This window comes from Tasmannia lanceolata, unplaced genomic scaffold, assembly GCF_043159265.1.
Source record: "Tasmannia lanceolata isolate RefF3 unplaced genomic scaffold, GAP_Taslan_0.1 ptg000037l, whole genome shotgun sequence".
Lineage (NCBI taxonomy): Eukaryota > Viridiplantae > Streptophyta > Magnoliopsida > Canellales > Winteraceae > Tasmannia > Tasmannia lanceolata.
Genome location: NW_027518714.1, coordinates 13380458 through 13396397, shown reverse-complemented (window position 1 = coordinate 13396397; position 15940 = coordinate 13380458). Strand labels below are relative to the sequence as shown.

Here is a 15940-nt window from a genome sequence, read left to right as displayed (position 1 = left end):
ATGGATTCGATTTAATAAGCAACCATATCAATTAAACAACTGTAGTTTCTTTTAAGTCTTGTGTTTTTTAACTCTATTCCAGTCGAATGATTGATTGAAGCTAATCTGAAGGGCATTCTCTCATGCAAAACCAGCTGTGAACTGGCTTTCCCCCAAATTGCCTACCAAAACCCAAACTTATAATCTAGTACATTATTAGGGGATCCATCGTAAGAATTTTGAGTTCATCGGTTTGAAAAAAGAACCTGATTATTTATCTAAAATTCTAAAGTATTTGTCAATACATGTGATCAACTTCTAAAATAGAAAAATAATAATTCATGATTTATCAATTCCTTTTTTTTGAAAATTGACGAAACATATTTATACTATGAGGATTACATTGGGGAATGATTTATCAATTCCTTATAGTATTTTACTAACTAAATATAAAATAATAATCACAGGGATGTCTAACAGACTTTCAAAAATAATACTAATAAATGAAAAATTTTCCATTTCAAAATGCAAAGTTGAAATCAAACTCCATGACATTTTCTATACAAGCTATGAAAGAATTACCAGAAAAATCATTAAATTGCTCCCAGTGAAGTGAAAATCTAACAATGAAGGCCATAAAAATTTCATATAATAATACTTCTCTTCATAAGCATACATCAATTCGGCCTCCCAACAGTATTTTCAAAACAAGCACTCCCTCTCTTCAAAAGAAGGTGCAAACAGTAAGACAATGACCATAATAACAAAACTAAGAAGCTTTTTTATTTACTACAAAGCAAAAGAGAAACAATGACATTTGGTCACTCAAAAGAGAGAGTCCACCAGACTGGTTCTTCAGCAAGTTTCTTCAATACCTTTCTTGATATTACCAAGTTTCTCATTACACTGATCAATGCCATCTTGATCAGTCATCTGCTCATCTGGAAGATGGAGTTTCTGTGTCGAGTACTTTTGAACGCTTAGCAGGAGGAGAACATGGTCCACCTTCAGTATCTGATTTGATATCAGAGGTTTGAATTTCAGGCATCTTTTGGTTGCCGCCCAACTTGCTGGAACTTTCTTCTGTTACTTCCAAATCGGTTGCATCATTCTCTTTTTCAACTTGATCCATTTCCAAGTTTTCAGCTTTGGCGGAAGAATGAGCTATGTCTGATGATTGAGCAGGTGGGTCAGCCAGAGCAGAGGTTGCCTTGAGCTTGTCACCTCCCGACATGCATTGCTTCTCAAACATCATTTGTAGGTATTTCCCTTGCTCTTCTATTCGCAACTGGAGATTTCTCTGAATCTGCGAGAAGAAATAAGATGAAAATCAGTGTTTGAATAATAGCGGCTGATGCAGATAGTTGTGATATGAAGCATTGGGCAAGTGTACATTTTTCTCCTTAGAAACTATTGACAGGAGAAGTACAAGTGAGAGCTTGCTTAGGATCCAAAATCTTGTAGGCCTTGCAATGGATCGGCTGGGTCCATAAAATCTCCCCAGTGAGAATATCCCAATTCTTTTGTTTTTGGAGGCTTTCCTGATGAATGTAGACAATTACTTTTTTTATTTTAATCCATCTATCTAAAGGCCACAGATTGGAGGTTTAGGATAGCCCAATGGGGCAGATTTTGAGAGGGCTTGGCCCATTTATAACAAGGTCTAGCAGATAAATTTGGTTTGGAACATTGAACAAGTGGTCATCATTTGTACTTTAGCCAACCCATATGGACATGCATCATATGACAACCAGATGCAAACCTTGTACGCTGCATCAAATTTTAAGAGAATGCTTATCTACATGCAAACATGTGCAAAAGCTAGAAGATACTAATGAAGAGATTTGAAATACAGCCATTGTAGCGGTAACAGATTTTGTAGTATTACCAAGTTAAAATTTAGAAAAACTGAAACTGAAAATACAATAGTAAACATTCCCACGCTGGCTTGATCCATCATTTATCGATTGCACGAAGTAGCTTCTCTGTCTCCCCTTTGAGAACATCTCTCCGAAACACTTCAGATGCATTCAGCCTGATTTGTTTGCAGTGTGGTAAAAAAGGGTCAACACTTGTAGTGAATGTGACCCCTTGAAAAAACTAGCAAATACTTCTTTTTAACTTTATTAAGAATGAATTACAAGTGAATTTCAGCGGGTAATGATTTCCCCAGTCTAGAGCAAGGAAGTGCCAACCGTTAGTTTTTTATGGAAAGCTAAGATTGAACCCATTACCTCAACATTGCAACATTTCGTTCATTGCCACTGGGACGAAGGAAGCGGTCAAGCAAGCATCCATGGAGACTACAGTTACGTATTTATTGAAAGGGATTTGCTAGCGTCCATCGCAGAAGGCATTTCGCAGATGGTCTGTTGCATCTGACGGTAGCCACCTCGTGAATGAAGATAAAATCTGCTGAAAAGTGAACCTCTGTGGCTGCTGTCAGATGCAACAGACCATCTGAGAAATGCCTTCTGTGATGGACGCTACCAAATCCCTTATTGAAATTATGGATTTTTCAAAGAAATTGAACTTCTCAGTATTTCCAGCATCCACCAATAAGGCAGTTCAAAAGCTGCCTACCTTGCAAACCTAGGACATCCGCCCCTTGCCCTCATTCGTTGGAACCGTTCTAAGTGTAGTTACCTACCTGATGTTGTTATATTTCTAACCACAAGGAGGCATGGACAGTCAATCAAGTAACAATAACAGTAGAAGAAATTTGAGGAGAATTTTAAAAGAAAAAGGAAATTGTTTCGATATCAACTTTAATATCTCACTCAGAGGACACATTCCTACAAAGAGTCAATGGGAGGATTCGGAAGTGGGAGTCTGGTGGCTCATTTTCTGTGATAATCTTTTAACATAGTGATTACAGGAGATTGTAGAGATGCTTCATGTAGAAAGGACGTGGAGCAAATGCCTCATGTAGAAAGGATGAGGACCCCTAATCCTTAATAGTTGTCTTTTATTTTTGCAACATAGGCAAACCACCAAAGGCTACCTAGGCACAAAGTTATATCCTATAGGCCACACAAGGTTGTTTCAGTAAGTACAAAACAATATCACTCTCGTTGCTGTCTCCTTCTCAAGAAGTACATGAGGGTCAACTCTATCAGAGTACATCTCAATGGAAATTACTCTATCAGAGTAAATTATAACATCACAATTTCTTTTGAAAGAGACCACGTACTAATGAAGAACGATACCAGTACATTGTTATGGGGGTGATATTTCTTGCTGCATCCATTTAATTTAAAGTATTTGTCTTGCATTCCATTTCAAATATATATATATATATATATATATATATATATATATATATATATATATATATAGAGAGAGAGAGAGAGAGAGAGAGAGAGAGGAAAGTGTTTCTAAGCACATGCTCAAAAACACATGTGGCCCACATTTTTTAGGGGATCCAAAGCATTCATTTGGAAGGCCCTTCCATGGATAGGGTGTGTACCAAAAATCAGCCCTATGGGATCATCCTAACCCTGCCATTTGTGGAGGGGAAAATGGGCAGAAACATGGACACATCTGTCCATTTTCCACTCCAACTTTGATTGGGTTAGGATGATCCTATAGGGCTGATTTTTGGTACACACCCTATCCATGGAAGGGCCTTCCAAATGAATGCTTTGGATCGCCCAAAAAATGTGGGCCACATGTGTTTTTGAGCATGTGCTTCGATAAGTTTATCCAAGCACGTGCTTAGAAACACTTTTCTCATATATATATATATATATATATATATATATATATATATGAGGAAAGTGTTGGTGAGCAACTTATGGTGAGCTTAAGCGCCCAATCACATTGGGGCCTACTTTGTTAGGATGATCCAAAGCATTCATTTGAAAGGCCCTTACATAGATGGGGTGTGTACCAAAAATCAGCTCCATAGGATCATCCTAACCCATCCATTTGTGGAGGTCAAAATGGACAGACATTATTTGTCCACAAATCTGCCCATTTTTGTCCTCCACAAACGGAGGGGTTAGGATGATCCTATGGAGCTGATTTTTGGTACACACCCTATCTATGATAGGACCTTGCAAATGAATGGTTTGGATCACCACAGAAAATGTGGGACCCATGTGATTGGGGAGCTCACCATAAGTTTTGCTTAAGCTCACCAACACTTTCCTCATATATATATATATATATATATAATGTCCTGCTTTAACAGACTCTAGAGCCTGTCCAACCCAAGTCTCTACTGTTTATTTTCAAAAGTGGAGAGCATTTTCCTTTAATGGAACATTCTTTTCTTTTGCATATTTTCCTAGCTGCAAACAGACTTGGCTAATGTACGTCTTCCAAGAGACAATTATTTTACCAGATCTGGTAAGAAACTCAATAAATTCATACCTCAAGTTGTTCATGAAGTCGTTTCTGGACTTCCATTTGGAGTCGTAATGCTTCGGTAATCTCATTGCCCCTGCTTGCCAAAACAGTGCTTAAGATTTAGACAATCAACCGAATTCAACATAACAATTTAAAGAATAACTCATAATGGCTATATGACTTGCTGTGCAGGACGAAAGTCAAGAAATACACACTAGAGTGTTTTTTTTTTCTGAATGATAACACACTAGACTTAAATCGAAAATATTTTTTTGAATGGTAATGGCGAATTCATTAAAGAAACCGAGACCGAGAGGGTCCCAGAGATTACAAGATAGAAGAGGGCCAATCAACCCAAAAAATTACAGAAAATAAAAAATAGCTGAGGAAGAAAGTCGAATAGTTCAACTTTCTCCCTAAAAACTCCTTCTCTAGCCAATTTGTCAGCCTTTTCATTCACTGATTGCCTTATATGGTTGAAGGCAATCGAAGTGGAACCAATTCTATCTTGAATCTCATCGAAAAATGCGGCAAACCTCCAAGGAACCATGAGTGAGCATCTGACGATATTAAAAGAATCCCCTTCTACCATCATCCTATTTATATCTTCATTACGAAGCAATTTGATACAATGATGGATGGCTCGAACCTCCGCTTCATTGGAATCTGCTACTCCTATGGGACCACTAAATGCCCATATCACTACCACCTCCTCATTCCTCAACAAACCACCAGTACCTGAAGGATCCGGATTCCCCAAACTTGAACCGTCAAAATTCAATTTGAGGATTCCATGAGAAGGCGGGGACCACACTTGGATTACTTTGGAGTTAAATTGAAAAAATTATAACCAAAAAAATTGAAATGTGAATTGCAAGTAAAATCAAATCCCAACAGGCCCGGTCAAGCCATCAACAAGAAACTGCAGTAGACAAGAAATTTTTGGGCTGAAAATTCTCTCCTTGAGTATTAGGTTGGACTGGATCAATATACCCACTACATGGTGCAGTTTGATGGAAGGCAAAAATTACCATAAAATGACATAACACAGTTCTAGAAATTTTTCAAAAGAAACAGCTCTAGAAATTTTCATAAATGAGCAAATAAATATTAACTTACGTTTTTAGGTCCAGAGATGACATTCCTTCAGGAGTAGTCATCTTTCGCTCTGAACTCCCTATACGAGGCAGAAGGAACAAAGACAGTTTTAGAAATAAAAGTCATAAATCATAGTTCCATACAACATGACTACCTGACAAAGGTTAACAGATAACACTAGGTTAACAAAATCCAAGGCGAGATAAAAGAGTAGAAAAACATATGTAAATATGCAAGAATATAATCAGGAAAAAAACTAGCCTAGAATGCCATGGAAACATTAAAAAAAAAAACTGAAACAATGAATCTTGAAGATGACAGTAACTTACCTTCAGATGAGTCAGGTCTGTACCTGGCTGTTCTATATTTCTGCAACTCAAAACGAGAATGATATCCAATCAAAATCAAGGGAATACATGGTTCTTCAATGAAACCAATGTCCAGATCAGAACCTACATACAGACCTGCAGGTGGCTTTTTACATGGTAGATAGTCAAGCCATCAACATTCATGAGCTTCAACACACCCTTAGGAGTTGCCCCTGTAAGTCAAAAATTACAAATCAATACACAAAATTTGGCCGACATAGGATCTAGAATTACAGTATGTCATAGGTGGTTACACACTTTCGCTACCGCCAAGCTGATTGACAGCTTCTACAAAGCATTCGTGGAGTTCCGGGGTCCACCGCATGCGTGACTTGGTTTGGGCTCCATTGACAGATGATGAGGGACTAGCGATAGGGCATACTTCTCCAAAAGGAGTAGGAATCTGCTGATGAATTTGCGTCTGGTTGAGTGAAATATTAGAAGATGGTTCAGGTACCTGGTTTATGATCTAAAATAAACAAAGAGAAACAGAAAGTCAAATATGTGCAAGTAATTTAATACAATAATAGAACTACAACATGTGTGCAGTAGTATTATGTCTGCGTGTGGAATTAATCAGCATTTATGTTGCCTTGGATGGGAGCATGGTTTTAAATTTCAAATTTGGTCGACCGAAACCGAAACTACCAGCCAGTCCCAAGTTTCGGTTGAAATTTCGGAAATTTTTGTGTTTTTTGTTAATGAAATTTCGGTTTCGGCTGTGTCCGAAACTGAAACCGAAATTTTAAACCTTGGATGGGAGTAGCCTACCTTTGGTTCCAGATCAGGAACATTTGCATCAACAAGATTGTCACTCCAATTGGAGGCCAGAGGGTCATCAACGGTGATCAGCTGATCTGCCCAATCCTGCCAATCAGTCCTCTTTGTATGGTCCTCAGAAGATACACTACCACTATTATGGACTTGGCTTTGTTGGATGGAAATATTATCAGGGAAATCAAGAAAAGCCTGCAAAGGATCTGTACACCATTCGCTGTCTTGTTTAGTAAAACTACTCGGAGTTTCAGACTGAAATAATCCCGAACCACAAGAATGTGTTAAAGTCAAATTTGAAGAATGAGAAAGAAATGGAACACTTCTGGAATGCCTCTCATGAGATGAAATGGAAGAAAAATGAAGATCTGAAGAGAATCCTGAAGCGGACGAAAATAAGTGCCCAACAAATGCACTGTTGGAGGGTTGTGGAGTTGGATGTAGGGACACGGGATTTGTTCTCAGTTCTCTTTCCAAGGAAACCTGTTGATAATCTGGTAATTGTGGGTACTTATCCTCAAAAGGGATGGGGAGAACTGGTGATGATGATGACATAGCTCCAGATACTCCTAGGTTACTGAATTGTTTTGGGTCTGATGACTCTGATCTCCGCATTGACAAAGCAGGTCGTGCCTCCATTCCTTTCCATGTATAAATAAGGGCCCTGTGTGTCAGACATTCATCCAATTAACAGAAAGTAGCATGTGCCCTCCAATACATTAAACCTATTCCCTTAACCAGCTAAGCTATTATACGCGAAAAGAAAAGCACTGATGCAACATGTCGAGCAGTAGAAGTAAACCAATCACTGACCTACAATGAGATTGAATCACAAGACATGGATTACCATGCTTTGAATTATTTAAAATCTTTTATCCACAGAAGCAGAGAATTACACTAGGGTGGTAATGCGATTGAACAGATGTCACTCAGAAAGTCTCATTTCAAGAAATTTTCTGACTTTACAGAGACAGAAATGTAGACACTCGATGAAAGTTACAGACCACATGATACAGAAAAGTGCACACTGAAATCCAACTCTCAGAGTTTGACTCTGCAAGGTCGTCACAGCAGTACAGTTTGGGATAAAACATAATCTTCCCTTGATATCCACCTTCATAGAAATTAGAAAATTATATGTATAGCAATGTTAAATTTATATAAATATTGAATGTTTATATGTTATATCCCAAAATACCATACACAACATTCTCGTTAAAACGGATGTCCTATGGTTTGAAATAATACCCTGTGTGATAATTTTATAATATAGTTACAAGGCTACTAATAACGGCACAACCATGTTTTGATAATGGGACACCTGACTTTGTTTTACCCTTCTCTGATTAGCTGCTGAGAGCATTTTGGGAAGTGTAATAGCACTTGACAGCTGGTTAAACAATGTAACACAAGGTGAGCTCGTCCCATGATCAAAACATGGTCGTGGGGATACCAGTCCCCTAGTTACAAACATGTCGTAATTTTTTATTTTAGTACAAAATGATAAAACAAGAATCTCTTATGAGCTATAGAAAATCATAATTAACCCAATGGTACTCCCTAGTACATTCTAGAATATGTAAAGAGGCAATTGGTCAGGAGAGTTGATATTCACACCCCCTTGTTTTAGTATCGTACAACCCTTCTATTTATTTTAAACTCCTTCACTGCCTAGGGCCAACATTGCAACTTAAAAGAAGTCTAGTATTCTATTTGTCGTAGGAAAGATCCATGTAATGGGATTTCCCAAGTCATTAGGAGTTTGAGTTGAATTACGAGTTTCATTTCAAAAAAAAAGTAGTTTTTTTCTAGTAAGATTAGATATAGTCCATGTAAAGAGACTAAGAGAGAATAGGCTTGCATAGCTTTTTTTTAATGGATTTGGCTTGCATAGCCTGTAAATATGAAAATCTTATTAGCACAGAAAACGTTTGAATATGAATGAAAATTGATGGTTTCTTATGTTGATTGGGTGTGATGCCTTTTCTGAAGTGTGATGCTTTATGTCCTAAGGTGTGATGCCTAGGAAAACCTTAGTGTGATTCCAAGTCAATTTTCTAGCCATAAACTTGTTTCTTTTTCTTTTTCTTTTCTTCTCTTTTTTTTGAATAGCATTATTCTTTTCTTCTCTCTTTGTCCATCTTTCTTTATTTCTTTTCTGTGACCTATTCTCCCAAGCCTTGCGCCCATCGATCCCATCATCAAGCTTTTTCACCACCTTCAACCTTTCTTCACAACCTTACGCTCTTTTTTTTTAATAGTATTTACAACCTTACCCTCTTTACATACTATTATCTAGCTATTACAAACCTGAAGTAAAATCCCTTACAGATCAGTCCTTACACAGATCTGACACAAACCTAAAACCCTATCCAAAACTCCTCTTTCCTAAGCCTGCATAAACCCAGCAATCTACTACTAAAATCTGAAATATAATTGTGCAGTTACAGTCCACTCTTAGAGACTGCAGAACCTGTAAATCCACGGATCAATCACTTCACCCTTCGTAAACCCCATCAATCCTTCAATATCTACCCGAAATCGACCAATAAACCTTAGCCTATTACTGCAGTTTAGTTTTACCACCCAAAGACCAATAACGGTCCACTTTAAAACTGTAACAGTCCAACTATGTCAACTGTACAGCCCATAAACCTTTCAACCAGTCACATTAACCGGTAAGTCAACTCGCAACCCGTTTATAAACCTTATATTTAGGCTGTAACCAACAAATACAACTAGTTTATATCCTAACAGTCCCTGCACATACTTGTTTCACCTAAAAATCCCACATCTACACACCAGTCATCCTAATTCCTACTGCACATAAACCAGTCCTAAAACTCTGTTACAAATAATTTTCAGACCAGTTACAGTTAGAACCTTATTTAAAAACTGCCAGTCTCATATACATAAATCCAGTCCATGAAACCTGTCTACAGTCTATATAAACCCAAATCTCTTGCCTATTCCCACCTCATACTTAACCCAAACCCTTGATGAGTTAGTTCCCAAGGGCTGTCCTAGGTGAATTGGTATCAGGGCTACAATACCAAGTACCTTTCTCTTTTCGTCCTACATCAATTTGGTATCAGAGAGAAGTATCGGTCGGTCCTTTGATCGTCCTGCATCACCTTTGGTTACCAACAGGATTCTGCATATCGTCTGGAGCTATATGCACCCTATTATAGAAAAGATGGAGAAGAAATTAGAATTGTGGAAGAGGAACTTACTCTCCTTTGGATATCATATAACCCTAATTAAGGCGGCCTTTTTCAACTTACCTATACATTTTATACCCTTATTTGTGGGTGGCCAAGAGATTGGAAAGAACTCGAAGAAACATCTATTGGGAAGGAGAGAAAATACGCAAGCATCTCGTGAAGTGGACCTTGGTGTGTAGACCCCAACAAAGGAGAATTGATTATTGGAAATCTGATCCAACGGAATAAGGCTCTCCTAGGAAAATGGTTGTGAAGATTTAGAGAGGAAAAAAACCTCGATGGAGGAGACTGATTTTTGGGAAGGATATTGTTAGATTTGGGCTAAGGGATGGAGAGAGAGGGTGAGGTTTTGATTAAACATATGGTTAGATGTCCCATCGTGCCAAGCTTTCCCAAGCTTGTGTAGGTGGTAGACTATATCGAATCATTTATCATATTTCATTACTTTACCAGTGGGGATAGTGAGAAACGAACCCGCATGTTCTCTTTAGCAAAGATCAATTTTACCATTCAACTATATCTCCATTTTATTCATTCCTGATACGATGCATATATGATACACATCATATATGGATCTAGATCATTTTTTTTTTGTCAGATACTTGAGAAGATTCCAATTCTCTTCATTTTTTTTTTCATTCAAGCCATTATTTCTATGGACTATGGAGGCCCAATCTTGACTATTCTTACTCCGGAGATTCTGTATTTTCTCGGATCTTAGTTAAGGAATAAATTGCAAAAAAAGACAAATGCTATGAAATGGTGGGTGTTCGCGTGAGTGCTTTATAAGAATCTTAAGGAAACTGAATTTACATGTTTGATTACCTTACTGTGTTCCCTCGAGGAGTGTTTCAAATCACAGGTATGTAAAGACAAAGGACTATGAGCCATGGACCCAAAGGGGGAGTTCACAATTAGATCCTTCTTTGGGACACTCATCCCTCACGAGACCACACTACTCACATGGAAGGAATGGAATGTGTCGGTTCCAACCAATATTCAAGCATTTGTGTGAACAACATCTGTAAGGAAAACGAAAAGATAGTGGGTCATCTTTTTAATCATTGCAAAGGGGAAGCAGTTATATAGTTGCAGGTTTATTTCTTGGTTTGGAGTGTGTTGGACAGTTGGCAATGTCGAAACCTTGGTATTACGGGCAAATGTTTCCTTTTGGAACAAGAAGAATGAAACATTTGGGGATGGATTTAGTGGCTTCTCTACAGTTGCTTGGAATATCAAATTGTCCCTGGTAAGCTGAGCACTGATTAGGAAGGAGTTCCAACAATACCCCTTTGACGTCATATTGAGGAACTGGAGCAGGGCACTAATTAGGAAGAAGTTCCAAGGTTACCCCTTTGACGTCATATCAAGGAACTCGAGCGAAATCGCAGTGTTAAGAGCCCCTAAACAAAAAGTTGGCTAAGATTCTTTGGCAACTTGTCAAGCAATGAATATTCCCTATAAAGAATAAATAGTTGCATTCTTAGGACAATATGCACAATGGATGTGTCACGATTCACGAGGTTTTGTGATTTCATGGATGTTGGTTCACAAGAAGTTCCACTTTATTAAAGGTGGTAATTTACAAAGAAGTTGGAAAGCAGTGGTGGGTAGGGCTGCACAACAAAACCGCTCAAACCGATAAACTGAACCGAACCGGGCCATTCGGTTTGGTTCGGTTCGGTTTTTATATCTACCGGTTCGGTCACGGTTACGATTTTCACAAAACCGATCCAATCGGTTCGGTTCACGGTTCAGAAAATATTAATCCGCAAAACCGAACCGAACCGGTTCAGATATCTCTTTTTAGTATTTTTTGCCGTTCAACTTCAAACTTCAAACGGTTCGTCCATTATCCCCAAAATCAAATGGTCCAAAGTTGTCCATTATCCCCAAAATCAAACGGTTCATCCAATATTAATCCATTTATCTTTTTCTATTTATGACTGCCCATTACTTATAGGTAAAATACAAATAAACCGTGAACCGAACCGAACCGAACCCGTCAAAACCGGTTCGGTTTGGTTCGGTTCAACTGCCAATCGGTTCGGTTAAAGACATTCCCTTAAACCGAACCGGACCGAACCATGTGCAGCCCTAGTGGTGGGGAGTAAGGATAGCCAGACGGTAAAAGATGATTTAACAGAGAGAGAGAGAGAGAGAGAGAGAGAGAGAGAGAGAGAGAGAGAGAGAGAGAGAGAATCCAACTCCTAAGAGGACTCTTTAAATGATTTTGGAGGCAGTTCAACCAGAAAACCAGACCATGAGCGTACGCAATCTGATTAGTGATGGAAGTGGAGGTTTCAGATTGACATTTTTTTGGGTCCAGATGGAATAAAAGAAACCAAGGAAAGCTGAGGAACATGCCATTCTGCATAGGATCCGTGTCTTTATATTTTCATTTTCTGGACATCCTATAATGAAAGAAGACTCTCTAACACGATGAGTGGATAAGAGGCACAGATCAATTTCCTTAGCTAATAACAGATGCATAAGAGGATACTTGAGACTTGCCTGTGCCTATCAAATAATCTTTCAATCATATCCGCATTCCACATAAAGGCTACACAAATTTCCTTTTATATAACAGAAAACCCTATCTGAAACACACACGACTGGGCACATCCACTCAAGATGGATTATATGAACATGCGAAGACAAGAGGTACTCAAATTTACATCAATGATAGCCCAAATACCAAAGTTCAGGTTTACATTTAAAGGTCATGTATGACATTGACATAGGATAAGACATTATCAAACACACGGTAGAAAAACTTCAAAATCCTCTGCATCACCATGCCCTGTCCAATTACAATACGTAAATTGTTGGGTCCCTAACCAATACGCCAAAAGCTCCAGAGCTAATGGAACGTGTTAGGCTAGGCCCTTTAAACCTATACCATACCAGTATGGGTCCCACCTAGTCCCATACCTAGGCAGGCCCAGGTAGCCATTTCCACAAGTCTCCCCTTCAGCGGCAGCTCACTCCATGGCAACTTCACTCTAGCGGCTTTCACTCTTGACTTTTTACCATGTAACCCTCTCCAAGTAATCCTCTCCACAGGGCGACCCTTCCAGGACAGGACACGAACAGGGAACGCCCGTGCCCGTGTGTCGACCCAACCTGTATGGGTCGAGTTTTTAGTAACCCGTAAAAAACAACCCGTGGGTGACCCAACCCGCAAAAACACGGGTCGGGTCGGGTCAACCCTCGGGTCTTTTGCATTTTTTTAACATTTTTATTTTAAAAGAGGAGAGGAGATCAAGGGCTAAGATCAAGGGCCATTTCTCTTTACTCTTTCGTTTAGTTAGGGTTTGAGAGTTGAGACTTTGACTCTTTGAAAAGAAATCAAGAAAAGAAGTAAAGAACAGAGCATCTGAAGCTTGAAGAGGCTCAAAACTTTTTCCCTTCTTCCAAGCTCCCAAGCTTATGCTCTCAGACCTTAGATCTACCCTCATTTCCAAGATTTGTCCATTCTCACGGATCTAAACCTTAGATCTGAGCCTTGTTTTCTTCTTGTTCAGCAACCTCGCCGGAGATCCGACCAACTATTTCCGGCAATCTCGAGAAGAGGGCTTTTATTCGGGGTAGGAAAGAGGGCCATAATGTAAATAGGTTGTGCCCACAAAATCATTAGCATAGGATGATTCTAACCCTCCAATCTAAAGAGGGACTTCCAATATGGAAACTTCTATAGATCGAACGGTTAAGATCATCCTATGGCAATGATTTTTGGGGCACGATCTATTTACGTTGTGACACATCAAATGGACGGTTTGGATCATCCTATGGTGTAGGCTGTACTGTCAATTTTGAAAATTTGGGGGTGAATTTATCACCGCCCAATAAAAACTTTGCTTTGGAAAAAATATGCGGGTAACCCGCGGGTCGACCCAACCCACCTGCACTGGGCACGGGTCATCTGATTTCTGACCCGTCGGAATGCGGGTCGACCCGACCCACCCGTTTGCCAGGTCTACACCCCCCCGCCAGGGACCGTAACATAAATCCATAAAAGGGGAGCAAATACTCATCATCCTTAAACAAAATCCATCTTCAGATTGCATCTTATAAAAAAAAATTTCATCCACCCCATTAGGAAGACAAATAAACGGAGAGACAATCATCCGTTATCCATTAAGCAGAAAAAGAAAAATGGGGGAAACCAATAAAAAAAATTAATCCAAATAGATATCAATACACCAAAAAACTATTCTCAGGTTTGATCAGAAAACCAAATATCTCAGAATAAATTCGAGGGATTCTGCTAAAAAAAAAACATCAAAATCGAGAAATTGGCCGGGCCTCTTACCTCGCGCTGGGTAAAAAGCAAGCGAAATCTCTGAATCAAACCCTAGAATTCCCAAAACAACGATCGGAGCCTTTATGACTTTGCCACGACAGAGAGAAAACAAGAAAACATTCCCGCACGGCCGTGAGTCTGACGTCCATCTCACAGGGATAAGAAAGTACGCCTCCTTTGCCTATTCTCTAATAAGAGATGTGATATTTTTACACTACAAACGGGTGTCCCGGGGAATAAAAGGGGGGAATTATATAATGCACGAGATTTTTTAATTTATCGCGATATTTTTCTCCATTGTTTCTTTTAGCTGTTCTCCAAATCTTATGCCCCGCCAAGCTCCCATGGCGATCAACGGTTGGAAGCATACATCCAGTGGGCCCTCCTTCTATGTACATTTTAAGACTATCAGGCAAGAAAAATGCACCAATTGAGCAATTGTAGCCATTGATCATTTACAAGAAATCAATCGAGCAATCAAGATCATCCAAACAATTAAACTTCGCATATCGGCCTATCCATTGTGGGACCCGCCATTATTTCAAGAATGATTCTTTCACTCTCGCTTGGCATTTGTATGATACAGACTAGAGCGGGGCACAAGTTGTGGTGGACCCTGTAAACTTCAGGCACTTTCCTCTTTTTCTTCTAAGAAACTTAGAAAGCATATATGGATAAGAGGTAAGGAAAATGACAAAAAAAAAGCCCCCTTTTGCACGAATATCAAGAAAGCAATGGTAATTTGAAAATACCAAAGAAGAGTGCTTTTCACTTTTCATGTATTTTGGATGACAGAAATGCCCCTCCTACCCATTCCACTGACAGGTTTCTTGTCAGTCATAAATCCTAAGCTAAAAGTAAGACTTTTTCATTTTTACCTTTGGGGAATGATGTTTCCACCCCCTTTGACGGATAAAATCCCCCCCTTTAACGTTTTCCATGAGAATGGTTCACTGCTTGAGGATAAATTCACCCTCTTTAACGCTTTTTCTTACCTTTGAAAGTTAACATAAAACATTTAAAGGGGGGATTTTATCCGTCAAAGGGGAGGGAGAATATCATTTCCTCTACCTTTTTCTCTTCTCATTTTCAACTTTCATGATCAACCTTTTACCTCATGCCTTTTTCGATAGTGGTTCAGAACTGTTGAAATAGTGGTTAATAGTGTTCGAATAGTGGTTCATGTGTTTACATAGTGTTTATTAAGTGTAAATAGTGGTTAAAAATGTGTAAATAGTGGTTCAGAGGGTATAAATAGTGGTTCATAGTCTACCATCAGCGGTTCGTGGGTGTACGTAATGGTTAAAACAATATAAATAGTAGTTCAGGGTTGTAAAAAGTGGTTCATTGGATCCGATTCCATCTAGTTTAAAGTAGTTCATTGGATTGGATTTCATTTACTTGAATAGTGGTTCATGAGTGTTGGAATAGTTATTCATGTGTTTATATAATGTTTTCTAAGTGTAAATAGTAGTTCAGAGGGTATAAATAGTGATTCCAACTAGGGGTGTAAACGAGCCGAGCCAAGCTTGGCCAGGCTCGGCTCGTTAAGCTCAAAAGCTCAGCTCGGGCTCGAACCAGGCTCGGCTCGGCTCGGTCAGGCTCGCGAGCCTTACCAAGCTCGAGTTATATTAAGTTCACACCCCTCATCTTCCATGGACAACCCTATCTAGTGTAATTTGACTACTTTTTTTACACTATGGGGGGTGGTCCAAGTAACAAATGGAGTTCCAAAAATGAAATGACATATTTTGCCTCCCCCTTTCACTCCCTGGATAACCCTTTTAGTGTATATATTAATATAATATATATATATATATATATATATATATATATAT

The 15940-nt window shown here is 38.9% G+C and overlaps 1 protein-coding gene across 1 annotated transcript; it reads right to left on the bottom strand.

Moving 5' to 3' along the window:
• Positions 1-600: 600 nt before the first annotated feature.
• On the bottom strand, positions 601-14311 carry LOC143860244 (protein PHOSPHATE STARVATION RESPONSE 1-like). The gene is made up of 8 exons (XM_077370810.1): positions 14112-14311; positions 6570-7236; positions 6057-6267; positions 5895-5971; positions 5760-5799; positions 5452-5509; positions 4357-4426; positions 601-1285 (listed from the first exon to the last, which is right to left on the bottom strand). Exons 2-8 carry the CDS (start codon positions 7209-7211, stop codon positions 917-919), a joined length of 1467 nt encoding a protein of 488 aa, XP_077226925.1. The 5' UTR covers positions 7212-7236; positions 14112-14311; the 3' UTR covers positions 601-916.
• Between the last annotated feature and the right edge of the window lie 1629 nt (positions 14312-15940).

Coding starts and splice junctions, on each gene's coding strand:
- LOC143860244 (XM_077370810.1), bottom strand. CDS start 7,211: ATGGAGGCACGACCTGCTTTGTCAATGCGGAGATCAGAGTCATCAGAC. Junction 4,427..5,451: donor TCATCTCTGGACCTAAAAAC/GTAAGTTAATAT, acceptor TTTGGCAAGCAG/GGGCAATGAGATTACCGAAG. Junction 1,286..4,356: donor GACTTCATGAACAACTTGAG/GTATGAATTTAT, acceptor TTCTTCTCGCAG/ATTCAGAGAAATCTCCAGTT.